The sequence below is a fragment of the Carassius auratus genome, chromosome 10, assembly GCF_003368295.1.
Source record: "Carassius auratus strain Wakin chromosome 10, ASM336829v1, whole genome shotgun sequence".
Lineage (NCBI taxonomy): Eukaryota > Metazoa > Chordata > Actinopteri > Cypriniformes > Cyprinidae > Carassius > Carassius auratus.
The window spans coordinates 1,346,481-1,373,712 of NC_039252.1; the positions used below are offsets into that span (position 1 = coordinate 1,346,481).

General features: G+C 38.8%; 2 protein-coding genes across 2 annotated transcripts; one reads left to right on the forward strand and one right to left on the reverse strand.

Annotated features, from left to right (window-relative positions):
• Nucleotides 1–533: 533 nt before the first annotated feature.
• ubxn8 (UBX domain protein 8) lies at nucleotides 534–6,670 on the reverse strand. Its single transcript, XM_026273096.1, has 8 exons — nucleotides 6,511–6,670; nucleotides 6,098–6,223; nucleotides 5,924–5,997; nucleotides 5,682–5,804; nucleotides 4,827–4,958; nucleotides 2,172–2,213; nucleotides 1,944–2,018; nucleotides 534–1,866 (listed from the first exon to the last, which is right to left on the reverse strand). The coding sequence occupies exons 1-8, from the start codon at nucleotides 6,584–6,586 to the stop codon at nucleotides 1,696–1,698; spliced, it is 819 nt and encodes a 272-aa protein (XP_026128881.1). The 5' UTR covers nucleotides 6,587–6,670; the 3' UTR covers nucleotides 534–1,695.
• A 2,218-nt stretch (nucleotides 6,671–8,888) lies between these two features.
• Nucleotides 8,889–13,623, forward strand: hint1 (histidine triad nucleotide binding protein 1). Its single transcript, XM_026273097.1, has 3 exons — nucleotides 8,889–9,069; nucleotides 9,433–9,537; nucleotides 13,322–13,623. The coding sequence occupies exons 1-3, from the start codon at nucleotides 8,959–8,961 to the stop codon at nucleotides 13,484–13,486; spliced, it is 381 nt and encodes a 126-aa protein (XP_026128882.1). The 5' UTR covers nucleotides 8,889–8,958; the 3' UTR covers nucleotides 13,487–13,623.
• The last annotated feature ends 13,609 nt before the right edge of the window (nucleotides 13,624–27,232 follow it).

Genomic DNA, 27,232 nt, shown 5'->3' on the forward strand with positions numbered 1-27,232 from the left:
TATGAGCATACATAAAGATTTAAATTATAAGATATACAACTGCAATTCCAAATTCCAGAGAGAAGTTGGGACATTTTGTAAAATGCAATAAAACCAAGAATCTGTGATTTGTTAATTTAAAAGACTTTTATTTAATTGACAAATGTACAAAGAAAAGTTTTCACTGTTATTTTATTGTAAAAAGTTATATAAAATTCACGTTAAACCAATTTGAAACAGTAAGCAGGTGAACTGACAATAGGTCAAGGTATCATGTTTGGGTATAAAAGGAGCATCTCAGTCTTTGCAAGCAAAGCTGGATCATGGCTTATCACTTTGTGCTAAATTTCATGAAAGAAGTGTCAAACAAATCAAAAATCACATTTTGCCATGCAAAATTGAAAACGATATAGGTGTTTCACCAAGTACCATACATAATATTGTTAAAAGATTTAGGAAATCCAGTGAAATCACAGTAAAGGTTGAGCAAGGCAGGATACCTCAGTTGAATGTGCTTGACCTTTGACCATTCAGATGGCATTGCAAAAGAAACAGCCATGCTGCGTGTTAAATATAAATATAAAACGTCTGTCATGGAATGGGGGTGCAGCAGAGCACCATGGGTAACTGGCATATGTGCGAAAGTACTATTGACATAGTACTGAAGGCATATATTGGGATTGTACAGAGATATATACTACCATCAAGATGATGTCTTTCATGGGAAGTCCATGGTTATTAGATCAAGACAATGCCAGCTCTCATTCTGCATGTGCTAAAACAGCATAGCTTCATAGAGACCGAGGGAATGTGTTAGACTGGCCTACCTACAGTCCAGATCTGACTCTGTGCTTCTGTATCAAGCGAGACTGGACAAAAATTTGGCTTTAAAAACGAAAAGAAAATGTATCCTCAATTCCCAAACAATGTAATTAAAAGGAAGGTTGATGTGACACAGTGTTAAACATGCCTCTTTCCCAACTTTTTTGGAGTGTGTTGCAGCCATCAACATCTTAAACATATTTGTTTATATTTATAAAATACATTTAGGCTGGTCAGTGTATTCTTCTGAAATCTTTTCTTTGTACTTTTGTCAATTATTTACAAGTTAAAGAGAATGAACAAATCACATAAATCAAATCCTTGCACAGCTATGACAGGAAACACTGGATTAAAACAATGCCTTGGGAAAAAAGTTAATATTAAAACATAAAGCAATATACACTTAACTAAAAAGAAAATCTAATTAGTATGTGTCCTATTCTATACCCCAAACTCCTGAAACATTGGTGTCTCATATTTTAAAGCAGTCAATGCAATTTGGATATAAATCAGTGTGTGTGTGTGTGTGTGTGTGTGTGTGTGTGAGAGAGTAAATATTCAGATGTATCCCCCTTTATAATTATATCAGAATTGCTAAGAAACTGTTATTTACTCACACATTTTATCTAAGTAACAGATTACAGTTACACTTATTTTGGGTAACATTTTTATTTTAAGATTTCTTTGTTACACGTTATATGTAATTACTATAGTATTAGCATAAAATTATGCATAATTTGCACATGAAAAGTATTTGCACTGAATGTATCCCAATTATGTCACATGTAAAGAATAAAGTCCCATCAACTGGTGCATGATATTACAGCACTGACATTGATATCCATAACCAGCTCTATTAAGTCCAATAAAAGCTTTTCAGAAACAGAAGTGTTCTTAGGTAAAGAATGGCTCTTTCTCCTCCACATTAAGCACTGTGTTGGTGAGAATGCCAGCCTCCGCCAGGCTCACGTCTGCCTCGGCCATCAGCACTGTCCTGGGGTAGGATGTACACAGTGTGTAGAGAGCAGGATGGTATCCTGTCTTCATCATCCAGTCAAGAAGCAGCTAATGATAACAAAACATGAAAACAACCTTTTCATCTTCTCTACTCAAACCAGATCACAGTAATCAGGGAGACTCACCTGAGAACTCCAGGTTTTGAGGAATCTCCTGCAGATCGTTCTTCCGCTTGGACATCTTAGAGCTATTTTTACAACCTGTGAATTACAGAGCAGGGATGTAACTATAAATACATAAATTGACAGAATTTTTTTATTTTTATTATTGGGTCATGATCTGTTTCTTGTTTTTATTTATGTGTAAACAATTTCCTTCTTGTTCTATATTTTCTGTGGTGTAAGTTCACTCACCCCCTCAGTATCCGCTGATGGCTCGTCAGGCAAAACTATGACCTTTAATGGGAGAAAAAAAATTATTTGAATGTTCATTTCTCTACCATAAACCATCTCCAAATCTGTTTCAGAGAATTTGACAGTACATCCAACTGGCCTTACAACCGCAGACCCCGTAACGGACTTGAGTGGGCAAATGCTCACATTCGATGGCGTCTGACACTTTGGAGAGGCGTTTTCTTGTGAAGGTGTAAATCTGGGTTTTCACTGTAAAGGGCAGAAGGTATGGTGTTGTGTGGGTGAGCAGTTTGTTGATGTCAATGTTGTGAATTGAGTGGCCCATGGTGTTGGTGGGGTTATGGATGGCGAACAACGAACACGGGTGCATTTTATTGATGGCATTTTGAATGCACAGAGATACCGTGACGAGATCCTAAGGCCCTTTGATGTGTCATTGATAGACGACCATCATCATCTCATGTTGCAGTCTGATAATGCATGGCCCCATGTTGCAAGGGTTTGTACACAATTCCCGGAAGCTAAAAACATCCCAGTTGTTGCATGGCCAGCATACTCACCGGACATGTCACCCATTGAGCATGTTTGGGCTGCTCTGGATGACTGTGTTCCAATTTCTGCCAATATCCAGCAACTTCACAAAGCCATTGAAGAGGAGTGGACCAACATCCCACAGGCCACAATCAACAACCTGATCAACTCTATGTGAAGTAGATGTGTTGCACTGCATGAGGCAAATGGTGGTCACACTAGATACTAGGTGTTTCTCAATGTCAAGGAAGGATCCTCGGAAGCCAGTATTTCCAATGTCGAGGATCCTCGGAATTTCAACCAAGGACTGAGTCCTTCGTTCGAAGAATATCCCTAACACAGGATAGGATGCATATGTGTATCCTTCGCGCTTTTCTCGCTCTCAAATCACCCAAAATCCTATGCGCGCAGCTTTGCTATATAACGTACCTTCAAAAATTAAAAAATGCCGAACGTTAACGTAGTCGGAGCGTTAACGGTTTTTATTTACGTTACCAAACATTGGTTATAACAAGTAAATATAAGTAAAGTTTGACGTTTAAATGCCAGTACAAATTACTACCATATTGTAAATTATACAAATGGTTAACTGAACCGGACCTGTCATTTAACAATTGGTTGCGTCAACGGCATTTCTTTTATAAATAACTAGTTATGTTCTCCAAAGTAATTTAATGATACCATTCACAGCGTTATTCAAACGGACCTTTTCACTGACGTAATGACGCAATTACGTGCACTTGCTAGCCTGTTCCATTTATGTGTTCTCCGTATGCTAAAGAGGACTCTCACCTAGCCTCTGAAGGAAGTGACTTGGTAGGATCAGTCCTACCAAGGAAGTATCCTTGACATTGAGAAACGCCTACTGACTGGTTTTCAGACACCCCCCAATACAGAGTGGCCTTTCACTGCAGCCAGCCAAAGGCACACCTGTGTAATAATCATGCTGTCTAATCAGCATCTTGATATGCCACACCTGTGAGGTGGATGGATTATCTTGGCAAAGGAGAAGTGTTCACAAACACAGATTTAGGCAGATTTGTGAAAAATATTTGAGAGGAACAGGGCTATATAGAAAAATCTAAAAACAAAAGTGTTGCATTTATAATTTTGTTCAGTGAATGATCAAAGAATGCTCTGGAAAAAAAAGTTCTGCATTGTTTATACTTTTGATCTTTCATTCCAAATACTCTTTCCATGGTTGAAATTAAATACCTTCTGATGTTCATTGATGCTTATCTCATGCTTAAGTAAATATGAATAATAAGAAGTTTATATATAATCCTGTGAAATAGAAAATTCATGTCTTTTTATTCACCCTGGTGTGCTAAAATGTAAATATGAATAGGAATTTACTTCAGAAATATTCTATTCTATTCTATATTCTAAAAACGCATCTCTTTAGCCAAGCATTCGAATAATGCATCTCTTAAATTGAGAGTGTAGTTGCATCTGATCAAATGTGCTTTCTTATTCTTTAACTCGGGTTAAACTAATTAATTTTACTTTGTTGGAACAGCAGCTATGCTAATGATGTCTCTTTTTGTTTCTATGTTTTGCGTAACTAGGATTTACACAAGCTCCAGTCTGGATGCAGAACACCTGAGAAGAGATGATGCTGAACCTCAGAGGACCTCAGATGATGCTAACCCTGAATCAACAAACAGATCTAACAAATATTGCTACAAGTGTGACTGCATCATATAATAATTGCTGTTAATAAAGTTCATCATCTGGCTGACTATGTCCTGTATTAATTCTTCTGAAAAATCCTGTCATATGCGCACAAACTGACAGTCACCACTTATGAGCTATTACAAAATATTGTAGAAACTTAATTTTCTGTAAAGTTGCTTTGTAATGATTTGTATTGTAAAATGCGCTATACAAATAAAATTGAATTGAATTTCATAATCTGATTTTCCCTCCCACTTTCAACTGTTTATGTAAATAAATGAAATAGTTTTGAGTGAAATATTCAAAGGGTAAACAAACAATGCAGAACTTTCCCCAGCCCTCATTGCTCATATTTACCAAGGGGGGCAATAATTCTGGTCACAACTGTATGTCTATTATCAAGGGATCCCATAGAGCACCGTTTTCAAGTAAAACCCTTTTACTCACCTTCTTCTGCTTGGGCACTTCCTGTTGGACAGGATCTTGGGTAACGGTCTGAAGAAGCTTGCGTCTCCTTCTGGCTCCCTGATTAGGATTCTCGTCTCCACCAGCATCACCACACTCCTGGTCCTCTTCCCCCTGAACCAAACCACAGGTGCAGTCAGGAATCTAAACTGTTTATCTATGTCTTCAACAGTTCCTACAATGTCATATCATTCTATTTTTTTTTTTATAAGCTGATCGAATAAAAATCAAGGCATTAATGTTTGCCTATAAAACCACCACTGGCTCTGCATTCCTTTAACCAAATTCATTACTTCAGACTTATGTGTCCTCTAAAAGCTTGTGTTCTGCAAGTAAATGGCGCATTATTGTGTTACCCCAAAGAGGCACAAAATCACTTTCACAGACTTTTTCATCCACTGTTTCCTCCTGATGTAATGAGGTGCCCAACTCAATCCAAGCAGCTGAGTCCTTAGCTATCTTCAAGAATCAGCTAAAAACACATCTCTTCCATCTTTATTTGATCCTCTTATTCTAGCACACTCTATACTTAATTGTATTCTTAAAATGATGATATAATAAAAATAAAACATTGCTACGTGTACTGTGTTAAGCTAACTTATACTTGTTATGGCACTTGCATATCATTGCAGTTTTTTAATTTGATTACTTCCATTGTACTCTGTTGTAAGTCGCTTAGGATAAAAGAATCTTCTAAGTGACTTAATGTAAATGTTCTTTAAATCTTATTTTTAATTGTAATAAATAAATAAATAAAAGCAGTAAAAACTGTTCTGGTGAATAAAAGCAGTAAAAACTGTTCTGGTGTGTGTGGAAGGTGATAATGCATTTGCTCACCCCGACTGGAAAACCCTGGCTCAGTTTCCAGGTCTCTCCTGTCATCCGATGGTATCGTTCCAGTCTCTGCTCGAGTAACATGTTCTTCCTCGGCTTTATCACACTTTCAGTATAGTCAGATGTCTTCATTTTATGAGAAACAACACAAGTATCGTTAGAATATTTTATATTCATGTCATACTTATCTAACAGTGAAACATTTAATACTGATTAGCTTTCAAAGACAGAGTCATGTGTTAAACCTTGTCATTGTGTTGATGTTGTTGAACTCTTCTAACTTGCTCTTGTTTCTGTTTGTTGGATTCGAGCAGAGGGCCTGTGAGATGACAAACATCATATTTAATTATATAAAAAAATACGTTTTTAAGAAAATATACAACTACAAAAACATGAGATTGTTAGCTTAAAGTACACACTGTCTGGCAGCTCTTGACACACTGGAAAGAAGAAATATTTCAGCCTCGGGAACATGTAAATCAGCCATGTGCAGATGCCCAGGAATATGAACCCTCGTCCAGCCAACTTCAGAGCATCTTTAACACCTTTAACACACATGATCACAAACATAAAACACCTGTCATCTTGATCTTGACCTGCTCACTTTATCACTTGCAATCGTAGTAGCATTAGCCCAAGCAGATTTTTTTTTTTTAATTTATAGCAATGATCTTGAAATAAGAACAATATCCAATTACAATAAAGAGATTTGGATAAAAAAAGGTTATCATAATTTGAAAAACAATACGATGATGTAATGATTACAAGATAATATTATGATTTTCTGCTTTCCTTTTCTGCCACAACAATGATTATCATTATAATCTGTTACCAATCAACGAGTGTTTCCATGAAATGAAGCAGAATCCGGTCAGTAAAACACAGAACACAACACATCTATTAGACATGTCAGCGGTGATACAAATAACAACACGGAAGTGACACGTTTCAAAATAAAAGCCAACGGACGCAGAAAAAAAAGTCTGCAGAAAAGTCTTCTTCTTGTAGATTTTTAATGGCGGTTGGCGTACAACTTCAAGGTGCATAAGCGCCACCAGCTGGTCAAAGTCCTTTTAAGATAAGACAGTAACCTTTGGGCGAGGCCAAAAACGGAGGGGTGTTTCCGAACGCGTTACCGGACTTGCTGAGTGACGTCAGCGTGTCAGTTGCGGTTTGAGGTGGCATCATTTTCATGTAATATTTGTTGGAAAAAAGTGTGGACGCTTCCACATTCCACATTTTTTTAACCAATAAAGTAAAATAGATTTCTTTTAAAATAATTAATAAATGCTACCCTGCAAATCAATACATGAAAAAGTTCAAAAGGGATATTTCCTCTCCGGACAGCAAGCAGTTTTGGCCCAGAACCGGCCCACATCTGGCCCGTGTGAAATCCATATGCCGGCCAAATGTGGGCCAGATCTGGGCCGAAACTGCTTGCTGTTTGGGTCCAGTTGCTCTTTCTGTGACATCTCTGATGAAACTGTAGTTCATATTTTTTGGTATTGTCCATTTATGAAAATGCTTTGGCAAGATGTTTTAGGATTTATTAGGTCTGCAATCTATAATGAATGTGTGTTGTATTGGCAGAATGTGGTCTTAGGCTTTGTCAATTTTGACCAATATAAAAAATGTCATTTTTATGAGATTAATCTGATCTTGTTTCTAGCTAAATTATATATTCATAAATCTAAATATCTTAATGCTAAACCTCTCTTTCTTATATTTGTGAAAAAAATTGAAAAATACTTCTTCTCAATTAAGTTGTCTGAGAACAAAAAAGCATTAAAAACATTATCTATGTGTAGGCCTAACTCATTTCCTTTTTCAGTGTCATGTAATTCTCATAATTTGTTAATGTTTAATTTAACTTATATATTATTATGTTTTTTTTTGGGTTTGTTTGTTTGTTTTCTTTTTTATATTCTGTTATTATCCGTTATTACTTGTGTATTGCTTTAAGCATTAATAAAAGTATAAAAAAGGCATCATTTTAATGTTTTTGGGAAAATCTCCCATACATAAGAAGGAAAGGTCAGGATCCAAGCCGAATTTAATTTATTTTCTTTAAAAGACTAGGACTACTTCACCAGTTTGGGGAATATTGTTAATAAATAAAATCAACGAAGAGTTTTTTATTTAATTTATTTATTACCAATATGCAGTTTATTATTCATGATACATTTTTATAAACTTTTTTCCTTGTCAATAAAAATAATACATTTTCATGTTTAGAAGCACCCACAAATAAGCTGCCAACTTTTGCTCTGCAGAAACCCCACATTTTGAAAATAACACTGAAATACATAAACAGTTTTATGAAGTGTTTTCACTAGACCTTACTTGATTACTTCGTAATGGAGATATGCACTGAGATATAAACTGCTCTAATTCAGTATTTTTTCCTGTGTTGTATCAGGGATCCATGCAAATTTTAAGCAGCAAGATCGCAGTCATAGAATATTAAAATAAAGGAACAACAAAACCTAATTCAACTGAAAGACTCTGTGACTGTGATCTTGCTGTAAATATTTTTGTTCTGTGAATGGGATCTTGCTGCTGAAATTAGCATGAATCTGTTGAACACAGCAGAAATAATGCTGCGTTCCAGGAAGGTTTTTGAGCCCATAAGTCATGACTTAAAACCAGACACAAGTTGTGTTCCAGGCAAGTCACGCCAAACTTCATGAGTGCAATTATTATTAAGATTATTCATTATTATTATTATTATTATTAAGATTTATTGCAACGTTTTATTTCCCTAAAATCACATTTTCAACGTGCACCACTTGCATAAACACTGCATCACTGCTGCCATTGTTGTTTCGCGGGCTTATGTGACGTCAGAGCTCGGAACTGGGAGTACATTTTTACTGTATGCATTGATCTAGTACGAGTTCATGGGTGGGAAGTCACTGGTTTAACGGCTGTTCCAGTGCACTTTCACGGGTAGAAGATTGGAAGAACACGGGTTAGGGGTTGTCTGGAACGCAGCATAAACCGAGTTAGAGCACGCTACATATTATATTATATTAGTCTATATTCATAATAACAAACTAATATAAATCTAATTAAACATATGTACCACTATGTCGACATATCATTTGTTTGTACATTAGATGAAATAAACATTGAAAACTTCGCTTGAGGCTTTTATTATGAAAAGAGCTAATTTTAGCTGTCCAATCATGTGCACGGTCGTCTGCGGGAATTGTCCAATCGTTGTCTGTCTGTTCTGGTCTGAGCTGTGTGTGATTGACAGAAGCAGATCTCTGTAATCATGGCGGATGAGGTGTCTCGAGCTCAGAGCTCGCAGCCGGGAGGAGACACGATTTTCGGCAAAATCATCCGTAAAGAGATTCCTGCCAAAATTATCTATGAAGATGATCAGGTGCGATCAATTTGTACAGCTACACTGCTTCAGCGCTAACATGGTAACGCGGTTGATTCTGCGCCTGCTGCTGCAGCATTAAAATGTTTTTCAGTGAGAATTATAAACTGTCTGAACTTTGTTAACGTTATCGATGCATCTGCAGTTCAGTTGCAAATTCATCACGCGCTCTGCAGTTCAGGTGCAATCGAAGAGATCTGGAAACGTGCCATATTTTTGCGCTAGTTCACGTGTTCTGCACATGACCTCTCCACAACTTTGCGATTGCGGATGTTTAATAAATGGTCTTAGTCGTACAGCAGCTGTGCTATTGTATGCTTCTTTTTATATATATATTAAACGTTCTCTATGTTTGTGTGTTAGTGTATTGCCTTCCATGATGTAGCCCCTCAGGCTCCAACTCACTTCTTGGTGGTTCCCAGAAAGCCCATCACTCAGATCTCTAAAGCAGAGGACGCTGATAAAGAGGTCAGTATTAAACTGATACTGTAATAAAATGTGTTTGAAGTTACTACGTTACTTCATTAGTTACAGATCTTCAAATGTACCAGGAAGATAACTAAATCATTGATGCAGACAACTTTAAACATATGAAAAATTCAAATTCTGCAGTAAAGTAGAACTCTGGAAGACAACAAGTGCTGTTATTAAGTTAGTTCAGCGTTCAAACTGATTGAAGGTTAAAATTATCTTATAGAACAGACAGAATATCACATCCATAGATACATCTGCATAGAATTACATTTTAATGCACGTATTTAAGTATTTAAATATCCTGTATTTACAGGGCTACATGTTAGGAATCACTAATGGGCATCCAGTGTTTGAGTTGTGTCAAAGCTCTTGGGGGGTCCCCTTAAATAGACCCATTCCCCTTTCCAATCAGTCAATAAATAAAGCTCATATAAATATGATTCATATTCTTTTGCCTTGTTATCGTTGATAAATCCTAATTCTAATATAAAAGCTTATTTTACAATGATCAATGAATTAGGTTTACCAAGCAAACACTAAGCAAACAAATAAAATATATAGCCTAGTGGTGTTTTCCTTAGGTATCCCTGTTTTCTGGGATTTAATCGATAATGATAATTAGATTATATTTTTCTGAGCATGTCATACTGCAGGACTGCAGTGGACAGCTGACTCCTAAAGTTTTTGATATTCTTAATATTCTGTGTGGTCAGTTCACATCAGTGACAGAAATTTAAATAAAGTTTAAAATTAATTTTACCATTTATGAAGCCACTTTTTTCTAGAAGTGTGCAATATATTTTGCGTTAAATTCTTATATTTAAGTGAAAGTGGAAGTAACTCATACTTGGAATTGGAGCTCTGCATGTAACCCATCCAAGTGCACACACAGCAGTGAGAAGTGAACACACACCCGGAGCAGTGGGCAGCTATATATTAGTGATGTGTGGGTCACTGTATAAACAACCCGCACCCGACCAACATTTTCAACTAACCCGCCCGCACCTCGGACCGCAAAAAAGAAAAAGAAAATATTGTACCTGACCCGCTTCCTGACCCGCATTTTTTTAAAAGTAGTAAATGCGTCGCCCCTATATATAAATTTAATTACTTAAATAGGCTATAGCATACAGGATAATAAGCATTATGACCGCACACATAAAGCTTTCCACAAAGAACCGGTTAAAGTAATGATTATTAATGTGTCAAAATTAGAAAGGATACATTTAAAGGGGGGGTGAAATGCTCGTTTTCACTCAATATCCTGTTAATCTTGAGTACTTATAGAGTAGTACTGCATCCTTCATAACTCCCAAAAGTCTAAGGGCTAAATATCATGTTATTTGTATTGGGGTCGCTGTGACCCGCCCACTTGAAAAACAACCACCACAGACTTGGCAACACTGGTTGGCATTTACTACACCGAGCCGTAATTCACTGACAATCTACACAAAATCGATGTTAAAATCGCAGGCGATTCTTTGTCGATTTTGTTAGCAATTTTGTGTCAGTTGTCGGTAGACTACGGCTCTGTGTAGTAACTGCCGCTCCACCTGAACCAGTGTTGCCAAGTCTGCGGTTGTTTTTCATGTCCGTGGTTTGAAGCAATCCCAATACCAATAACGTGATATTTAGCCCCTAAAATGCTAATTTTACCAGGGAAACACTTCCCAAAAATTTATATTTTAACCCAGGGAAGCAATTTTTATCGGGGAACCTCCCGGAAACGCGATTGGGCTAGTTTTGGACTAGTTTTAAGAAGCAACTGGGCAGGATTTGTTGTGAAAACCTGGCAACCCTGATCTGAACGCACATGCTGGAGATATACTTCTAATTACAGGAGCATCTTAACTGATGAGAGGCGCATGAAATTTTTTTTTTGCACAGCCCTAACTGTATATATTTGCGTATTCTTTTTTTTTTTTTTTTTTTTAAGCTGTACATGTGGAAAGTGCAGTTTGATGACAACATCGCATCGTCAACAGTATGTTGCTGTCCATTCGCTATTAAAAGTGCATCTTCTCTTTTCGTGGCCATGACTGCTTAACCTGACCGAGCAGCACGTGCACTCTCCAATTTGAGATTGTTGACAATGTTGAGGAGGCGTTCGTGTGCCAGTCAACAGTTTGATTGACGTACGACTATGGATGTATCTGTGTATTTATTGGGCAGGGTCGAATGAAAAAGCGGGACAGATGCTCAATTTGCTTGAAGCGGGACAAAGGGTAAAATTGCTGTATAACGTAAAGTGGGACAGGTGGTCACTCTATTTGCGCTAGTTATTCAGCCAATAAAGTGTAGGCCTATGTTTTTTCAATATTGTGTCTAGTACTATATAAATTACAAAGGTTTAATTGACATTATATTTCAAATGACCCGACTGACCGCGACCCGAATATCACAAAAAATATTTTTGGATGACTCGTAACCGTGGGTGACCGCAGACACCCGCTCATTTTGGATCAACCCACGCATCACTGCTATATATCCAGCACCCGTGGAGCAACTAAGGTTCAGTGCTTTGCTCAAGGCCACTTCAGCTTTGGGTATTGAGAGTGGAAGAAAGCACTGTTCATTCATTCCCTCCTACCTACAACTCCAGCCAGCACCGAGACTCGAACCTGTAACCTTCGGGTTACTAGACCAACTCTCTTAACATTAGGCCACAGCTGCCCCTAAATAAATTCCATTAGAATAATAAGACATTTGAGGCTGTTACCAAAAATTTAAATTAAATTAAATGTATGCATTTAGCAGATGCTTTTATCCAAAGCGACTTACAGTGCATTCAGGCTATCAATTTTTCGTGTTCCCGGGGAATCGAACCCCCATCCTTGATAGCGCAATGCTCTGCCACTTGAGCTACAGGAAAAATTAATTAATTATCAACATAATATTTGCAATGCAGAGAAAACACAGAAGCTGCATCTGAAGAGGCATTTACACTAGTGGTGTCAAAAGTATCACGTTCGGTACTTATGACAAGACTAATTTACACACAATTTAATGCAGGACATGAATGCATTTAACCTGCAAATACAAATGCATAAATAATGTTTTGATATTTTAATCCTAAAACGTTGAATACTGATATTTGTAATTATATAAAAAAGTACTTTATATGTGAATTTAAAAGCGCCAGTAGGTGGCAGCAAGTTACTGTTAATTTGGGAGTCATTGCGATTGAACCAAATCATTTAAACGGTTGTTTAATTCAGGAACAAAACACTGTCATGTTGCTCAGAGATGCAAGACGGAGCTTGTGGCTGTTTCAACAATGGGGTTTTTGTTTTGGTAGCGAAATAGAGCAAAAATAGGCAATATGATTTCAATGATTCAGAGTCGACTCTTTTTTTTTTTTTTTTGAGAGACAATAACTTATACACAATGCACTTTCAGATTTAAAACTTTGCAGGATGTTTTAATTCACTTAGAGCCGTTTTACCCACTACATCAGTGATCCTCAAATCTGGCTTGCGAGATCCAGTTTCCTGCAGAGTTTAGCTCCGACTCCAATTAAACACACCTGCCTGTGATTTTCTAATGATCCTGAAGACACTGATTAGCAAACTCATGCGTGTTTGATTAGGATTAGAGCTAAACTTCGCAGGAAAGTGGATCTCGCGAGCCAGATTTGAGGATCACTGCACTACATAAATGGTAATTTGCAAAAATCCATAATATAGGGGCATTTTAAAACTCCATGCCACTAGACCTATTGGTTAATGTGTTAATGTCTGTTTTGAAGTTTTATGATTGTTTGTTTATATTGGCACAGCTGCTTGGACACCTGATGATCGTTGCTAAGAAGTGTGCCGAGGAGGTGGGATTGCCCCGAGGATATCGACTGGTGCTCAATGAGGGTCCTGACGGGGGTCAGTCGGTTTACCACGTTCACATCCACGTGCTGGGGGGTCGTCAGCTGGGATGGCCTCCTGGCTAACTGCTTTTCTCAGGATATCACTGTATCTCTCCAGTCGTGTCATTGTTCACCATAAGTGAGGCTAATTGTTACATGTCAAGTAGGAGTCCATCAGAAATACAACTGTCTGAGGACATCAATAAAAACCATTAAAGGCTGTTGTTTGGAATCATTATTTCAGTCTTGCCACAAATTTTTAGTTGTTTACTGGGTTGTATTTTGAATGCCATCCTATGAGTTATGAGTTACTGCACTATTAACCTTCAGAAGGAAACATACAAATAAAGGTTGTGTTGAGCATTTCCCTTCAATGATAAAAGGGATGGTTTTCTCAAAATGTAAAATTATCGTCATTTACTCACCCTCAAGTTTTTCCAAACCTGAGTTTCAAAAGAAGAAGATTTTGAACTGACAGCAACCAAACAGTTGTTGATAGCCGCTGAGTTAAATCGTATGTAAATAAAATACCATGGATACCATTGAAAGAAACAATTTTTGGGGTGAGCAAACTATGACAAAATTCATTTATTTTTGGTCCGCTGTCCTTTTAACATGAGCATCAGGGCTCAGATCAACAAGAGTGTGTTGATTTATGAATATTTTTAAATAATGTCAGCTTTATAGTGTGTGCATTCAAGTTCCATCTTGCATTTAGTCTAGATGAAAATAGGGGTCCACGCGCACCCCCTGGCTTTTTTTATGCCACCTGATATTTTTTTAAATCCTTAAAGTGTCTATGTTCAGAATCTGCCAGGTGCCAAGCTGAAATAATATCCCAAAGGGTTCTTTTTTAACCCTTTGCTGCACCCAACCGGAACCCGAAAAATAAAAAAACGATATAGAAAGTGGCATAACATTAGAAGTAAACAACATACAGAGACAAATGAACACATTTTCCCATACAATTCTGACCCCAGGAATTTAATGTAATGGTTATTTTTGACATTTTACATATTGACCTTATTTCTGGACAAAATAGCAAAAATTGCCAAATGTGTGTAGAGGATCAAATAATTTTTCGTTTTCTCAAGCGCATAGGGTGATTTTTTTTCCCCCACAGCCTGTTATTTCTTTATCATTCAAGTGTCTATTTTAAGATTAAATTGGGTATTAAGCTAAAATAATGTCCAAAATGCTTTATTTTTATCCCTTTGCACCAAACCCGATAAAATCTAAATATGATATGAAGTGGCATAATTTTTGATGTAAATAACTCACAAATGGACACCAGAAAAACTGACCCAAGAAATTATTATTATTTCTTATATCTGTGGTCAAAAAGAGGAAAAAAAAAGGTCATTTGACAGCGTTTTTATTATACTTATAAATCTATCATATCTACACAGTATACAAGATATTAGACTATGAAGACGTCAGGTCACCATAACACATGAGGGATATTTGTGAACAGATTCCATTGACATTAGAGGACTTATCTTTGGGTACAATTGGCTATCACCGAAACTGCAATAAAAGCTTTACAGGGAAAATAGATAATTTACAAGTGTCAAAGGCTTCTACATCTAGTGAATCATTATCATGGAAAGGGACCATGTCAAATCTCTGTCAGTTCAATCTGAAGGAGCTCCAAGAAGGTGTTCCTTCTTGTTTCCCAATCAGTGCATTTTCTGTGACAGCAAAATCCAAGTTCAAGGAAAAGACAGGACAAGTTTCAGAGTTGAAAACACAAGGAACCAGCCTGGAAAGTTATTGAACCTAGGGCACAGGAATTAAAGAAAGAGGCTCTATCGCAAGGTGCAGGGCAAGGACCTTTTTGCAATGGAAGCTAAGTACCATCCACAGAGTACCAAACCCATGAGCGTGGAAGGGAGCGTAGAAAAGGCAGCAGACAACATTGACACCTGCAGGCCCAGAGGATAGCAACACATAAGTCATATTGTGTGGTAAACTATTACATTCTTAGGAATGAGATTGAATGCAAAGAAGTTACATGTGCAACTGGTACATGAAGACATTGGAAAATCAAGGTTTTCCTAATCCTGAATACCACAGTGAGAAATTGGCAAGATGGTTACAAGGAAACAAAAATATCTCATGAACTCACATTCTCCAAGGTGCAAACAACATGGGTGTATTAAGTGGAACCTCATATACAGCTCTAGCATTACTGTAGATGAAGCAGTTGGATGTGCATACAAACTTGGAACAGCTGGAGTCATTAGTCTCCTTATAAATACCTGTCTTTCCCTGTTGTTTGTATGGAGTCCTTACCCTTCGTGTACCGATGTTCTTGTCTCCCGAGACTTACCCTTGCTATCTCGTCCTCCGAGTTCATGTCTGCTCCAATTTCCTCCCCAGCCATCAAGTGGGAGAAAAATGGTTTTGAGGGTACTCGCCAGGTTGTGTTCCGTGGAACCAGGGGAGGTCGCTCCGGAGTAAGCAGTCGAGAGGAGGTCCGGCAGCGATCTCCACTGTGGGCTCCCGTTGACCCGGGGTTCGGTTGGGAGCCGCCACTTCCCCATTATGAACAGAGAGGGGAGAGGAGACGCAAATCGGCTGAGCCAGCGCCGCTGTGCAAGATGGCCACCAGTCCAGTGCCGCTGCACAAAATGGCCACCAACCCAGCACCACGAGGCAAAATGGAAGCCAGCCCCACGCCACAGCACAAGATGGCTGCCAACCCAGCGCCAGGAGGCGAGATGGACACCAGCATAGCGCCAGAGCACAAAGTGGCCACCAGTCCAGCGCTACAGTGCAAGATGGCCGCCAGCTCAACGCCAATGCCCAAGATGGCAGCAGAGACATTTTTGGATTATTTCTCTAGGCTGTCAAAAATCCTAGAGGTTCCCAAGACTGTTCACGTCACGTCTGCGGAGCCAGCACCACTGCACAAGATGTCTGCCAGCCTGGAGCCACTGCAGAGGAAGGCAGTTACAGTGGGCTTTCCTGAGTTGAGTCAGATTCCTGTTGACCATCCAGAGTCGATTCAGGTGCCCGTTGACTTTCCAGAGTTGAGTCAGATTCCTGTTGACCTTCCAGAGTCGAGTCAGGTGCCCGTTGACTTTCCAGAGTTGAGTCAGTTTCCGGTTGACCCTCCAGAGTCGGGTCAGGTGTTCGTGGACCCTCCAGAGTCAGGGTTAGTAACCGTCGACCTTCCAGAGTCAGAGTTAGTCACCATCGACCCTCCAGAGTCAGGGTTAGTCACCGTTGACCTTCCAGAGTCAGGGCTAGTTCCTGTTGACCCTCCAGAGTCGAGTCAGGTGTTCGTGGACCCTCCTAAGTTGAGTCAGATGCTCATGGACCCTCCAGAGTCAGGGTTAGTCACCGTCGACCTTCCAGAGTCAGAGTTAGTCACCATCGACCCTCCAGAGTCAGGGTTAGTCACCGTTGACCATCCAGAGTCAGGTCTAGTTCCTGTTGACCCTCCAGAGTCGAGTCAGGTGTTCGTGGACCCTCCAGAGTCAGGGGTAGTCACCGTTGACCTTCCAGAGTCAGGGTTAGTCGCCATTGACCTTCCGGAGTCAGGGTTAGTCACCGTTGACCTTCCGGAGTCAGGGTTAGTCACCTTTGACCTTCCAGAGTCAGGATTAGCTACCATGGACTTTCCAGAGACAAGGCTAGTCACCGTTGACCTTTCAGAGTCAAGTCAAGTCACTGGTGATCTTCAAGGACAGAGTCAAGTCACTGGTGATCTTCAAGGACAGAGTCAAGTCACTGGTGATCTTCAAGGACAGAGTCAAGTCAACGGTGATCTTCAAGGACTGAGTCAAGTCACCGGTGATCTTCAAGGACTAAGTCAAGTCACCAGGGATCTTCATGAACAAATGCAAGGCACCAATAATCTTCATGAGCAGAGTCAAGTCAGCACCAATCTTCTGGAATCCAGTAGGAACACCATAGGATTACCAGAGGTTTGTCCTCCCGTTGGTCTGGCCACACGGATGTGGTGGTCTTCTGCTCCGCCCTGGGGGATTTCGGCCTCGACCACACGGTTGTGGTGGTCTTCTGCTCTGCCCTGGGGGACTCCGGCCTCGACCACAAGGATGTGGTGGTATTCTGCTCTTCCCTGGGGGACTCCGGCATCGACCACAAGGACGTGGTGGTCCTCTGCTCCGCCCTGGGGGAATCCGGTCTCGACCACAAGGATGTGGTGGTCTTCTGCTCCGCCCTGGGGGGCTTCTGTCCTGACCGCATGGTTGTGGTGGTCTTCTGCTCCGCGCTGGGAGACTCCGGCATCGACCACAAGGACGTGGTGGTCTTCTGCTCCGCCCTGGGGGACTCCGGCCTCGACCACAAGGATGTGGTGGTCTTCTGCTCCGACCTGGGAGGCTTCTGCCCTGACCACACGGTTGTGGTGGTCTTCTGCTCTGCCCTGGAGGGCCTCTGTCTTGACCACATGGTTGTGGTGGTCTTCTGTTCCGCCCTGGTGGGCATCACGTGATGTCCTACATGGACTTATGTTTTTGTTTTCTTTTGTTTTTCTGTCTGTTTCCTTCTTTGGACCTGGCCCTCCATCCCTCCCCCTGATCCTCCGCCGTCCACCACCCTCCTGGACTCCTTGTTTTGTGTTACACTTCTCTTGTCTCTGTCTTTCCATTTTACCTGGTTGTCTTGTCTCTGTCTCCCCATTTTACCTGGTTGTCTTGTCTCTGTTTCCCCATTTTACCTGGTTGTTTTGTCTTTGTTTCCCCATTCTACCTGGTTGTTTTGTCTCTGTATCTCCATTCTACCTGGTTCTCTTGTCTCTGTTTTCCCATTCTACCTGGTTCTCTTGTCTCTGTTTTCCCATTCTACCTGGTTCTCTTGTCTCTGTTTTCCCATTCTACCTGGTTCTCCTGTCTGTGTGTACTATGTTTTCTGACCCTCCGTCCCTCCCCCTAGTCCTCCGCCGCTCCACCTCCCTCTTAGCTTCTTTATCTGTTGGTTTTCCCTTGGTTTCAGGTGGAGCATCTGGCAGCTGCTCCGTGGAGGAGGGGGTAATGTCATGCTGTCAGTCTCTGTTTTCCTGGGTGTCCACTAGTTAGGCACTTCACCATAGGCACTATAATTCCTCTAGTCTGGTCCTGTCTTCACAGTAATTGCACTCCAGTTAATCGCACAGGTGCAGGCAATCTATTGTCATTAGTCTCCTTATAAGTACCTGTCTTTCCCTGTTGTTTGTATGGAGTCCCTACCCTTCGTGTACCGATGTTCTCGTCTCCCGAGACTTACCCTTGCTATCTCGTCCTCCGAGTTCCCGTTCCGTTTCATCCGGTTCCCTCTTTTGTTTTGTTTGTCACTTTGGACTGTTTATGTTGGATTACCCTTTTTGTCAAATAAACATACCTGCTATTGGATCTATCCCTCTCCTCGTGTTTTCCTGGTGCACTATCATCACAGAACTCTTTTTGATACAGGTATTTGATTTTGATATTTACTAAAGCAATTTTGTCTTTGTAGCTCACAACCATCCTTTCACGACTAGGACACTCAGAAACATATGACTTCAGTATTTAACTTGAGACAGCAATGGCCAAGGCTTTTGATGACATTTCCACCCACCTGACCTCTCAAATCATCCCCAGCGAGGGAAACACTGTTTTTCACAGCGAGTAGGACAACCTGAACAGAATCACAACCAACGTTCATGGCTCATATGTTGTAAACAGCACCATCATGATTCCAGAGGTGACGGACAGCCATGTGAGCACCAAGAAGAGGACATTTCCTCTCTATGACAGGTCATCCAAGATGAGAAGCCTTAAGATAACGCCTCCTGAAACGTTCACAGAGCTGGCATTCAAAAGAGCTGGCCCCAAATTCCCCACCAATGCCAACTTAACCCTTACAGCTGAGAACCAATAGTCATATGATGCCTCGATGTTGCAGTACAACACCCATCTCCTCTGCAGGTTTTTTAAGCAGCCAGGGCAAGCAGCAGGTGCCTGGATTTGGTGGTTTTATTTCAAGCACCAGGAAAGTGCCTTCTAGGAAATCTATAATTGACTTTTACACCCGCATCAACCAGCCCATTACAGACAATGCAGTAGTGTATGAGATACTCAAGAGGTCTGAGGCAGCAACGGAGGAGGTTGGGCAGCCATACACTATCACAAAGTTTGACCTGAGAGTGTTCATGAAGGCCTGTCCTAAAGTATGGGAGTATGAGGAGGAATTCAGTCAAGTCAAGTCAAGTCACCTTTATTTATATAGCGCTTTAAACAAAATACATTGCGTCAAAGCAACTGACCAACATTCATTAGGAAAACAGTGTGTCAATAATGCAAAATTACAGTTAAAGGCAGTTCATCATTAAATTCAGTGATGTCATCTCTGTATAGTTTAAATAGTGTCTGTGCATTTATTTGCAATCAAGTCAACGATATTGCAGTCTCAGTACTATGATACGGTCTAAATCCTGACTGGAAATCCTCACATATACCATTTTTGTCTAAGAAGGAATATAATTGTGAGGATACCACCTTTTCTACACTGTTAAAAATCGCTGTAAAAAAACGGCCAAATTTCGACAGTAACATACTGTTTTTCAGTAAAACAGTGCATTCTGGGTAATATTCATCGTTTTCGAGAAGGTAGCCTGCTGCTATATATCGTAAATTAACAACGTTCAAAGTCGACACTCAGCGGCTGTGTTTCAAATCACACCCTACTCCCTCATTCACTATTCCCTACATGAGTTTACTAATATAGTCCACCTAACAGAGAGAATGAAAACTAATGAGTGAATTCAGACAATGATCAACAGCTGCTGTTAATGAGTAGAATCACTGAAGAAAAAAGAAACAAGACAAACACAAGAAATACAACTGACTTCAGCCACAGCTTTAGATGAAATTAACTGAAGATTTAAACAATCAACAAACAGCTTTATCAACTTCACTCATTACTAACCGGACTGACTTTATTTCTATCAGATCAGAGATCAGAGATCAAAAGATCTTATTGAGAATTACAGAGATGTAGATGATAATGTTAGTTTAGTTTAGCATCACCATTGTGGAGATCAGTGTTTGCTTTAGTTGGGCTCCTGACCCTTGACTTTTGTACTTCAACTTTTGTTTCATTGCTATATTTTTATCTTTATGATACATCTGTTACAGCAATATTAATCTTGATGATCAAGTGATTATGACTGTTTCTGTCAGGCATGATCTACTAGACTGACTTGTTGTTATAATAGTCAAATAATAACTTGGTGTTGAAATATGTGAGTGAATAACACTTTTCTTTTGTTTGTTTCTTCAAATTTATAAGATTGAACGGTAATGTGATTATCTGGATATGGATTTTTGAGCTTTAAATATTTTGGGCAGCAGTCCTCACAACACTGAAAGAGAGACATCAACAATCAGCATATTAATCTCAACAATGGTGACAATCAAAAGGTTTATGATGCAATGCATGCTGGGTTCCAGCACAGGATAAAACTCATCCATGACTCCCAGCATGAATTGCAGCATGAATAAATTATGCCACTGAATTGTTCACTTATTTTCTTGAATTCTTATGTGCTTATCATTTTGCATTTGTTTTAAGTTTTAGTAGCATGTGTTGTGATGTTCAGAACTGATCTGTTCATTTATTTTATGGATTGTGACCATTGCTGTGATTCATACGCTGATTCTTGATGTTTCTGTCTAAATTTCAGCAAAGGTTTTTTTTTTTTTATTATGAGTGAAATTTTCTTAACAGTCTTTTATAACTTATGGCTCAGCAGTGTTCCTTCTTATGCTGCAGTATCAATAAGAGAAGAGACATGGGATTAGATCAGAAATAATAGTATTTGTTCTTGTCAATCTATAAACAACATCAGATTTTTTTTCTTCTGTGTACTTTTGTTTTGCTATAACAGGTTGCAAAGGCACATTGTTACAGCATGTTAAAAAGACTTGAAAAGTCACGTTCAAGAGCCCAACTAAAGTAAACACTGATCTCCATCATGGTAGTGAAAAAAACACCTAAACCTATTTAACTCTCCATAAGTTCTTCTGTAGACATCTGACAGAAATAAAGTCAGTCTGGTAAGTAATGTGAATCTGGTGAAGCTTTTTTAGTAGTTGTTTAATCAGATCTTGAGAGATTTGATGTATTCTTTTATTCAGTTGATTTCATCTAAGGCTGTGGTTGTAGTAATTTGTAGTTCTTGTGTTTCTCTTTGCTTCAGTGATTCTGCAGGTGTTTATCACTAATGTTCAATCATCAATTAATCACCGAATTATCTCATTAACTTCACTGATTCGGTGTTACTCTAACACTTTGTAGTGTGCACACATTATAAGTGTTCATTTAAAACTGAGGATTTTCTTGTGGGGTTTAAAGGGTTAAAGATTTAAGATGAAGAAAAAACAGCATGAAACATAATTTAACAGTAATAAACTGTAATTAATTTACAGGAAACAAACTGTAGAAAAACAGTTATTTACTGGCACCCCTGCTGCCAGTAAATGACTGTTTTTCTACTGTTTCTTGCCGTAAATAAATGTTTGCCAGCAAAAAAAGTGTTTTTCTACAGTTTGTTGCCGTTAAGTCAAGGAAAAACAGTAATATACTGTAAAATGTAAACGTCAGATTTACCAAATGAAAAAAAAAGTTAATTTAACTAAAATATTTGTGAACATCCATAGAAAAAAAATTAGTCAAAGTCATACACTGATAATGAGAGTAAATACTGAACTTGACTTTATTAATGTGTGTTTGCACAAGAGAGATCATTTAGTTTAATGTAGTTTGATTGTTCACCATTGTGCTGGAGAGTAGAGTCTGTGCTTCAGTCAATGATGAGCCACAAATTCAGATCTTCTGCTGCTTTATATAAACACAGTAAATGTGGAGTCGCTGATACAGTGATGATCTCTGTGTTAAGTACTTCAGCACATACATGTGTGCTATAGCTGACAATGAGCTGCAGTAATTTGAGTAAAAGTCATGTATTTAGTTACTTTATTACTGCACATTAAGTGTTTGCATCGTTATATTAAGAAATATTCCTTCTCAGTGGACTCAAATGAAATAAGTTCATAGTACTAACATCGTAGGAATGCTAGTTTTAAAAACTTGAACTGTTTGAAGCAGTGGGAGTGGAGTTAATTTCCATGGTAGAATTTTATGGTAAAATACTGTTAAAAAATAAGAGCGGTAAATTAATGGTTAAGAGCTGTAAATTAACAGTACTTTACTGGCACCCCTGCTGCCAGAAAATTACTGTTATTTAACGGCAAATTTTTTTACAGTGTAGTATCTTGGATAGAAAAGGGAGATTCGAGATTGGTCTATAATTAACTAGTTCTTTGGGGTCAAGTTGTGTTTTTTTTATCAGAGGCTTAATAACAGCCAGTTTGAAGGTTTTGGGGACATATCCTAATGACAATGAGGAGTTAATAATAGTCAGAAGAGGACCTATGACTTCTGGAAGCACCTCTTTTAGGAACTTAGATGGCATAGGGTCTAACATACATGCCATCTAAGTTCTCAAAACTCAGGCAATTTGATAATACCTAGAATATCAAAATCAACTGCGGGCGGCAGATCCTTTTCCTATTTGGCGCCTAAACTCTGGAATAACCTACCTAACATTGTTCGGGAGGCAGACACACTCTTGCAGTTTAAATCTAGATTAAAGACCCATCTCTTTAACCTGGCTTACACATAACATACTAATATGCTTTTAATATCCAAATCCGTTAAAGGATTTTTAGGCTGCATTAATTAGGTTAACCGGAACCGGAAACACTTCACATAACACCCGATGTACTTGCTACATCATTTAGAAGAATGGCATCTACGCTAATATTTGTTTCTAATAATATAATGTTTCTCTCTTGTTCCGAGGTCACCGTGGCCACCAGATCCAGTCTGTATCCAGATCAGAGGGTCACTGCAGTCACCCGGATCCAGTACGTATCCAGACCAGATGGTGGATCAGTTGCTTTTCACTGCCAGTGCAGTGTTGACAGGACCGGGCTAATATGGTCATACTTTCTGGTTCTAGTAAGAACTCTTGCTGCTGCATTTTGGACTAGCTGTAGTTTGTTTACTAAGCATGCAGAATAACCGCCCAATAAAGCATTACAATAATCTAACCTTGAGGTCATAAATGCATGGATAAACATTTCTGCATTTGACTTTGAGAGCATAGGCCATAATTTAGATATATTTTTAAGATTGAAAAATTTAGTATTACAAATGCTAGAAACGTGGCTTTCTATGGAAATATTGCGGTCAAATAGCACACCTAGGTTCCTAACTGATGACGAAGAATTGACAGAGCAGCCATCAAGTCTTAGACAGTGTCCTAGGTTATTACATGCAGAGTTTTTAGGTCCTATAATTAACACCTAACACGTCATCCAGTTTTTTATATCGGCTATGCATTCCATTAGTGTGTTTCACCAGGCCATGGAGAAATATAGAGCTGAGTATCATCAGCCTAACAGTGAAAGCTAACACCATATTTCCTGATGATATCTCCCAAGGGTAACATATAAAGTGTGAAGAGTAGCGGCCCTAGCACTGAGCCTTGAGGTACTCCATACTGCATTTGTGATCGATATGTTACCTCTTCATTCACTGCTACGAATTGATGGCGGTCATATAAGTACGATTTAAACAATGCTAATGCACTTTAATTAATGCCAACAAAGTGTTCAAGTCTATGCAAAAGAATGTTGTGGACAATTGTGTCAAACGCAGCACTAAGATCCAATAGAACTAATAGAGAGAAACAACCATGATCAGATGATAAGAGCAGGTCATTTGTAACTCTAAGGAGAGCAGTCTCAGTACTATGATACGGTCTAAATCCTGACTGGAAATCCTCACATAAACCATTTTTATATAAGATGGAATATAATTGCGAGGATACCACCTTTTCTAGTATCTTGGTCAGAAAAGGGAGATTCGAGATTGGTCTATAATTAACTAGTTCTTTGGGGTCGTGTTTTTTTTTTTTGTTTGTTTATGAGAGGCTTAATAACAGCCAGTTTGAAGGTTTTGGGGACATATCCTAATGACAATGAGGAATTTATAATAGTCAGAAGTGGATCTATGACTTCTGGAAGCACTTCTTTTAGGAGCTTATATGGTATAGGGTCTAAAACATATATGTTGTTGGTTTAGATGATTTAACAAGTTTATACAATTCTTGCTCTCCTATAGTAGATAATGAGTGGAACTGTTCCTCGGGGGGTCTATAGTGCACTGTCTGATGCGATACTGTAGCTGACGACTGAATGGTTACAATTTTATCTCTAATAGTATTGATTTTAGAGGTAAAGTAGTTCATAAAGTAATTACCGCTGTGATGTTGGAAAATTTCGACACTTGTTGGGGCTTTATTATTCGTTAATTTAGTCACTGTATTGAATAAATACTTGGGGTTATGTTTGTTTTCTTCTGAACGAGAGGAAAAGTAATCAGATCTAGCAGTTTTTAATGCTTTTCTGTAGGATAGGTTACTTTCCCGCCAAGCAATACGAAATACCTCTAGTTTTGTTTTCCTCCAGCTGCGTTCCATTTTTCTGGCTGTTCTCTTTAGGGTGCAAGTATGCTCATTATACCTTGGTGTCATACTGGTTTCCTTAACCTTCCTTAAAAATAAAGGAGCAACTGTATTTAAAATGATAGAAAAGAGAGAGTCTATAGTTTTTGTTATCAAGTCATCAAGTTGTTCTGAGGTTTTGGATATGCTAAGGAATTCGGATACATCAGGAAGATAACTTACAAAGCAGTCTTTTGTGGTAGAAGTGATGGTTATACCATACTTGTAACAAGAAGTAGAATTTATAATATTGCCTATATGACATTTGCACAAAACTAAATAATGATCTGAGATATAATCACTTGGCTGCATAATTTCAACACTATCAATATCAATTCCATGTGATAATATTAAATCTAGAGTATGATTTCGACAATGAGTAGGTCTTGAAATGTGTTGTCTAACCCCAGTAGAGTTTAGAATGTCTATAAATGCTTATCCCAATGCATCTTTTTCATTATAAACATGGATATTAAAATCACCAACTATTTCTCACCGTTCACCTTTTTACTAAAGCCACTCACTGCTGGTGAGCCCGGGTGCGAGGGCCCGTTAATCGCTGCTTCCAGCTTTAATTTTGGAATTGGGTTTGTAAGAAATGTGGTGGAGTAAAAGTAAAAGTTGGCTGAAATATAAAAACTCAAGTAAAGTACAGATACACGCAAAAAATATTTAAGTACTCTAACCAAGTATTTTTACTTCTCTACAATACACCATTGCATAAAAATTTGTGTTTACAACAATACTACAACATTGTTTTAATAGTACAACATTATGTAGCCAATCACAGACAAATCTGTTAATTTTTTTAATGCAATGGCCAATCCCTCTGAGTTCAATGTGCACTTCAATGAGCACTTGGGGGAACACGTGAGAGATGCCCTGAATGAAAGCACATTCACTCTCTGACAGAAGATGGTGCTAAACTGCAAAAAATGCAGCTCTTACCCTGGAAACCCCATAAATAAAGCAAATACACTACTTTCTAAATAATATGAAATAATATTTTTTTTTAAATAGCCATTCAGATTTGTGTATTTGCTATAATGTTCATCACAGTGCCAAATATTTAATTATTTAGTCTTAATAGGCTAATTATTTAAAACTTTTTATGTTATTTTAATCTGGACTACAACATGCCCTATATTGTTTGAAAGTGTTTTGATTCTCCTGTTAATTCAAACTTTACATTAGAGCTTCATTAGTTAACATTAGTTAATTCATTAGTTAACATAAACTGCCAGTGAAAAAGTCTTCTGAACATTCATTTATCTTAGATATTCCAATATTTAACATATTGTTAAAATCGAAACTTTGCAACTGTATTAGTTAATTAGCATTAATGTATTACTAACTTGTATTTTTTTTTGAAGATTAATAACGTCTGTAGCAAATGTAGCTATTGCTCATTTTGAATGTAAATGGTTAACTAATAAGGTTTTATTGTAGTGATATCTATGGGTCTTTATAGTTCTTTTGCACTTTAAACTTTATATATTTTTCTGTATTGCTTTATTGAATTTAAATGTTTAGTTATTTTTGTTTTAAGAAAAAAGTTATTTAACCTATAATACTGTATTATGACCACTAATTTTTAAAAAATAAATTTCAATACCGTATACCATGATAAATGCATAAGCAATTAATTGCAATAGGAAAATTTGATACCGGCATATCCCTAGTCACAACAGATGTGAATTAAGGCACCGTTCACTATTTTCAGAAGAACCTTCAGTGATTTGGTTCTGAGACCAGGCCTGATCTGAATACTAAGTAAACCAGGACTAAATGTATTTTCTGCTTTGGTCTGCACCAAAAGAACCAAGAGAATGGAGCTACAAGTGTAAACACACCATTAAACTCTGATCAAATCATAAAGAGTTCATAAGTGTCCCACTCAAGGACCTCAGAGTGCAGCGCAGCCGGCACCGGCAACCTGCCCGCCGGGCACTCTCCCGGCACCTGCACCCCTCGACCGGCCTCCTCGCTGCTCGATACCCCACGAAAGAGCCCCGACCACCACCCCCTCAGGAAGGATGGTCTCGGCCGCAACCTCCCCCTCTGGAGCACCAAACAGACGAGAGAGGGCATCGGGTTTGGTGTTCTTGGATCCCGGCCGGTACGAGAGGGTGAAATTGAACCTGGCAAAGAAGAGCGCCCAACGGGCCTGGCGCGAGCTCAGCCTCCTGGCCGAACGGACGTATTCCAGGTTCTTGTGATCCGTCCAGACCAGGAAGGGCTGCACTGACCCCTCCAACCAGTGATGCCAC

Excerpts from the sequence above, each read along its gene's own strand:
- ubxn8 (XM_026273096.1), bottom strand. The coding sequence starts at position 6,586 with ATGTCTAATAGATGTGTTGTGTTCTGTGTTTTACTGACCGGATTCTGC. Across the intron at positions 2,019-2,171 it reads CATCAGCGGATACTGAGGGG|GTTGTAAAAATAGCTCTAAG; the intron begins GTGAGTGAACTT and ends TGTAATTCACAG. Across the intron at positions 1,867-1,943 it reads TCAAAACCTGGAGTTCTCAG|CTGCTTCTTGACTGGATGAT; the intron begins GTGAGTCTCCCT and ends TGTTATCATTAG.
- hint1 (XM_026273097.1), top strand. The coding sequence starts at position 8,959 with ATGGCGGATGAGGTGTCTCGAGCTCAGAGCTCGCAGCCGGGAGGAGAC. Across the intron at positions 9,070-9,432 it reads TTATCTATGAAGATGATCAG|TGTATTGCCTTCCATGATGT; the intron begins GTGCGATCAATT and ends TTTGTGTGTTAG. Across the intron at positions 9,538-13,321 it reads CAGAGGACGCTGATAAAGAG|CTGCTTGGACACCTGATGAT; the intron begins GTCAGTATTAAA and ends ATATTGGCACAG.